Source organism: Telopea speciosissima, chromosome 9, assembly GCF_018873765.1.
Source record: "Telopea speciosissima isolate NSW1024214 ecotype Mountain lineage chromosome 9, Tspe_v1, whole genome shotgun sequence".
In the NCBI taxonomy this organism is placed as follows: Eukaryota; Viridiplantae; Streptophyta; class Magnoliopsida; order Proteales; family Proteaceae; genus Telopea; species Telopea speciosissima.
In genome coordinates, this window is record NC_057924.1 from 35,237,529 (window position 1) to 35,242,901 (window position 5,373).

The 5,373-nt window shown below is 37.7% G+C and overlaps 1 protein-coding gene across 1 annotated transcript; it reads right to left on the bottom strand.

Moving 5' to 3' along the window:
- Window positions 1-488: 488 nt before the first annotated feature.
- Window positions 489-5,056, bottom strand: LOC122639420 (phosphoglycolate phosphatase 2-like). Its single transcript, XM_043832274.1, has 11 exons — window positions 4,835-5,056; window positions 4,675-4,742; window positions 4,466-4,558; window positions 4,291-4,362; window positions 3,976-4,047; window positions 2,928-2,987; window positions 2,569-2,621; window positions 1,756-1,853; window positions 1,556-1,655; window positions 750-853; window positions 489-623 (listed from the first exon to the last, which is right to left on the bottom strand). Exons 1-11 carry the CDS (start codon window positions 4,944-4,946, stop codon window positions 523-525), a joined length of 933 nt encoding a protein of 310 aa, XP_043688209.1. The 5' UTR covers window positions 4,947-5,056; the 3' UTR covers window positions 489-522.
- Between the last annotated feature and the right edge of the window lie 317 nt (window positions 5,057-5,373).

Here is a 5,373-nt window from a genome sequence, read left to right on the forward strand (position 1 = left end):
GGAAATCTAGCAATACTAACTACAAAGTTCAGGAAATTGTGAGTTAAATTTTCTCTCCACCTTGTATTTCTGTAAAGTTTCATATGAAACAGAATTTGTTTTGAACAGATTTCCTGCCTTCTTGCTTGGCTGGTTTTTTATTTCTTGAACTTGCAAAAAGGTCCATGACTTAGCGGAAACATTCACCTGTTGCCAAAATTTTGGATTCATTCTGAATCCACAATATTACTCGGATCTTGTTTGATATTATCACACATTAAGGAATGGGAGATGCCAGAAAAAGTTAAACCCAATAACACGATCTCAACCATTTATCGCATCCTTCAAGATGGTATAGAAATAATATTAGTGCATATGTTTTGTGGATCTATATGTGTAACAAAGCTCCCCAAACCAACTTTTAACAATGGTACAGTGAGAAGGTTACGCCACATACTCCTGTTATGACCCTTATTCAAAATATAGAAGTAAAGTTAAGTATATCAAAGAGATCTTAACAAAAATAATGGACAAATGTTGCAATCATGGTCCCAATAGTTCAGGAAAGTCAGATAGTTTGCCTGTGTAATAATCTGGCTGAATGTTGTTTGTAGGATCTTCAAGGACAGGTAGAGTAGTCACACCTGCAAATGATGAAAATTTTCAAGAACATCATGAGTCAATATATCATGAGTTTTCTCCATAATTTTTTGGAATTCCTCAAAGAAGGAAAATAAATACACAAGTAGCAATATAGGACATGACTGTACCAGTAAGAACAAGGAGGGTCTTGCAGCCAGCATTTTGTCCAAATAAAATATCAGTGTCTAGTCTATCACCCACCATGCACATTTTGGAGGTAGGGATTTGGAATCTGAAACGCAGAATTTGACATAGTAAATGATCTATTCTTTAAATTATATAATCAATCCCATGACATCATTATTTTAAGGGCAAGAGATCTCAACTTGGTCGCATGGTCTCTACACAAGTGTCTGGGCCAAGGAGGCAGAGGCGTCATCTCATGGTGCCCTGTGAGAGGACGCAGAAAACACCACCAAGTAGAGATCTTTTTCCTTTATTTTAAATATAGGAAATGATAAATTCCATAAGACATTTTGCTATTCTAAGGAAATATTCCATTTGAGGGACATTTTTCTGTCCTGAGTATAAAAATTTTATTCAAAACTACATCTGCCCACAGTTAATCAAAAGAAAAAGATTGGATTTATCCTTTTCCTAATGTATATAGTAATGTTATACAAGGGATCAAGGCCTATCATCGTCAATAGTTTTTACTTGGCTACACTCCATACTACATGCTCAACGAACTCATCAATTTAAAACCTTATGATCTCAATTTCAGATGTGATTATCCAAAAAGTTTCCATTAAATAAATGGCCCTGAATAATGAGATCAAAATCATATTTCAGTATGGTAGACAGGTCTATTCATAGATGACGCATTCAAGTCCATAATTTTCTCTGTTATGCACCCAAACCCCCCCTTAAAAAAGAAAACACACCTACACAACATGCACAAAAAGGAAAAAAAACATTAGACCGGTCTGCATACTTCTTTAGTAGAAAGTTCATCATAAACGTTGATGGTTTTCCAACAACAATAGGTTCCTTTTGAGTTGATCCATGCACTGCACCAACCATACATCCAGCACCTGAAACTCAAACTGAAAACTATTTTACATCTGAAATTTTCATCTAAAGTGCTCAAAAAGCTGAATTTCATTTGAGGAAATGTTCATAGTTATGAAATACCTGGCCATTCTTGCAAATTAGTCATGTGGCCCACTGCGTCACAATTGGTAGCAATGAAAAGGCAACCAGGATTCTCACGGATGCACAAGGTTCCATACCTGCCAGCTCAAATGGTTACTACTATATATACGGAAATGTTGCTGCGTCTTCTCAAGATAGGTTTACAGGGAACAAATGCCTATATTGTCTGGTATACTGTTGAAATTCAGATTTTTGTGTTAATTCCCCATATTTATGCATGTATATTTCTTCCTTCAGGGTTTCTAATGATGTTTCAAGAAGATTGCCATGGTATATAGCCTTCTGGATGCTCAGTTGGGGAATCCTTCCCTCTAATACCTCATGTATTCCAGACTACACACTAAAATTTCCATTATGAAGTTAGCAAGTCAATCCATTTGAGTACAACGTCTCCTTAGTTTTTGCATTTTGAGTTTGTTTGACAAAAACAGAAAGGCTGTGTTTTGCAGCTACAAGAGAACGCTGAAGCACATAGAAGCTGTTGGAAGCAATTGTTGAAGCTGTGAATCTGGGTGGAAATTAAATTCACATCCTTCTCCTGACCAGACTCTTATGGGAGGACCTAAGATTAGAAGGTTAGGCTCATCTTATCAAGTTCATTTCTTACTACAACACCCAGCCAAACAATGTTTCAGACCACCCTTTTGTGCCCTCAACAGAGAGCCACTTGACCCATGTCGGAGTTTACTTCCTGTGCTAGTGGGAGGATTCTTTAATCCTTGATATGTTGCTCCGAAGATTGCCACCTAAACTAAGATGGGAGGAAAGGAACAATAAAATAAAAAATCTTACATAAGCTTGTAATAGTTGATATAGTGGTCAAGTCCAACTACAACCGCTCCAACCTGGGAAAAGAAACTGCTATATTATTATTGAGAAGATATACTGAGGGTGCATTTAGAAACCACATGGAGTGAAATCATTCAATTTTTTTTTTACACATTTGAATGCATGATTTCAGTCACAGATTAAATAGTATAAGAAGTAGAAATAGATTCATTTTTTCAAATCCTAAAATGGAAATCACTTGTATGATTCCATTTTGGATGATACACCTTGCAAGTTAATGCTACAGAGTGATTTCATCCCACATGATTCCAGATGCCCATAAGTAAAATGATTGAAAGGAGATGGTTTTAATGATACATTACACTCTTATCATGTTCAAATAGGAAGTTGGACTCCAGCACTACTCTCTTGTTCCCATCCTCCTGCAGTAGGATATATCTCCAATCTAATGAAAACACAAATTTGAAACTATCTAACTATATGAAATTCAAGCTTCCAAACAGATCAATGCAGTATATAAAATCTGAATGCAAAATCAGGATCCAGATGAGCACATTTGACCAAATCAAGAATTGAGTGCAGTTGGGTCTCTTGAATTTTGAAAACCCAAAGAGGAAAAACCTTAGTCATAGGGTTTGTTTTCTTTCAGCTAAGAAAGGCCAATACAATAACTCCAGCAAGAAGTTTCAATCCAACTACTTTGGGGCTGCCCAAGGGCATGGTCCATTATGCTAGTTTAGGACGGATCTGTTTTCTGTTTGCAACTCACATTTACAAAGACTATAAAACTTTCATGCCTCCATCCCCGATAGCCCTCCTTCCACACTCTCTTTCTTTCTAATGTTGGAAGGAGGTTTTACAAAATGAAAAAGACATCGTTTGATTGGTATCAATTGATCAATCTGCAGAAATGGATGAGGCTGATGGTTTTTAAAAGTAACTTTGTATTGATTAACAAAATGGTAGATGGTTTTGTGGTTCTAAAACTTAGGGCTATTTATTCAATCCTTTCATATTTTAAATGAAAGTTGGGGGAAATGGAGTTTCAACATCTCAGGGCCTCAATTATTACACATGAATTTGCTATGACATGTCCTTTCCTTTACGGTTGAGTTGGGTAACAATGGGAAGAATCATATAAGGTGAATCATCTAGGGTTTACTTGAGTACATTTTATGTTCTTTCAGTGTTTTTGGTTAGCATGTTCAACTGGTTTTGCATTGTGGGAAGAGGAAGAGAAATAGGAGAAAAAGCAAATTAACCTCGACTCTCTCTCTCTCAAATGTTGTTCTGAAGTCGCTAAAAATTTGTTTTTAGGGGAACAAAAAGAGAATGAAATATACAAGTAAAATGATAGCCAAAGGTCGCTAATCATTCAGTGGTATACTCCTATGTAGAGCAAAGCCTTACAGGGCCACCAAGAACAGTAAAACCAGCAAGCTCCAGCTCTTCCAATAAGCCTTCCTCACCTATCACATAAACCTGCAAAGGCACAGAAGGAATTTAGCTCAAAACAAGCAGGAAAAACGCAGAGTCATCTACAACCCACATCATCACCAGCTTCAAGTCAATGCAGAAATTGATCAGTCCCTTACCACGTATAAGAATAAAATTTCTGCTAATATTTCAAATTCTGAAATGGATTCGCAAAAAGCAACAAACTATTAAGTGGACAGATGAAAACCCTTCTGCAATGAAACAGGAAAAGGTGAGAGCAGGCCTCACCTTTTTCTCTGGAGGGAAATTATTGGTTTTCAAGAACATAGCAGCCGCATAGGACGACGAAAAAATTTCATCCTAGCAATAAATAGCAATAAATTCAAAGGTCAAACACCGGGGATATATAGAGAGGAGGCAATGCGATTGAAACAATTTACATTCTCTCACTACTAAAGCAGACCTCGCTTACTGCAAGTCCCAGCGAATGGAACTTCTTTGAATATTGTTTTCTAGACTTGGTTGCGTTGTTCGTCACAAATACCAGCTTCTTCCCCTGCAGAATTCAACAATCGTAGCAATAGATTCGAAGATCAGCTGAAAATTAGCTTATTCAACAGGAAACAGATTTTTATGAAGAACATAGAGGGGACAAGAAAGAGAATGAAATACCATGGATCGAAGCATCTCTAATGTCTGCGCGACGCCATCGATGAGCTTATCACCCTTCCAAATGACACCTGATTATGATTTATAATGAAATCGACAATTAAATACCAAAATCTGTGACCGGAAATTGAAAAACATAGACTGTTAAAATATGCTTTCTAACCATCGCAATCGAAGAGAAAAGCTTCAACAGAATCGACGAGTGCCTTGACGCTCTCACGAGAGAGAAGCCGAGCAGTTCTTACTCCCCCATCAACGCCGCCAGAGTCTTCCATTACTGGCGTAATGTTTCAGCAGAAGACGCGATCCCGCGTGCGTGCGAGGAAGAGAAAGAATCCGCGCTAGAGGCGTGCAAAAATGCCAAAAGGATCAACGAACTAGCGTTTGGCACACCAAGCTGAACCTTTATCCGCTGATGTGCCATTGTGCGGCGCAGCAGCAGCACGACACAGCAGCGCTGCTGTACATGCACAGCAGCGGATAAAAATTCAACTGGAACCCCCTGCTTGTGAGCCTTGACGCTCACTATTGATGTACAAAAAAAGAGAATATTCTAATTCTCTACATGCCAGTTTTTTATTGGCACATGTCACAAAATGTGGGTCTCTCATTATTGGTTTTAAACCGAACAGAATCCAACGAAATTTTTTGGTTGGGTTTTGGTTTTGAAGATTGAAATTTTAGTTGTTCATTTTGATCCAG

Excerpts from the sequence above, each read along its gene's own strand:
- LOC122639420 (XM_043832274.1), bottom strand. The coding sequence starts at position 4,946 with ATGGAAGACTCTGGCGGCGTTGATGGGGGAGTAAGAACTGCTCGGCTT. Across the intron at positions 2,988-3,975 it reads TTACTGTTCTTGGTGGCCCT|GAGGATGGGAACAAGAGAGT; the intron begins GTAAGGCTTTGC and ends ATCCTACTGCAG. Across the intron at positions 854-1,555 it reads ATGAACTTTCTACTAAAGAA|ATTCCAAATCCCTACCTCCA; the intron begins GTATGCAGACCG and ends TCTGCGTTTCAG.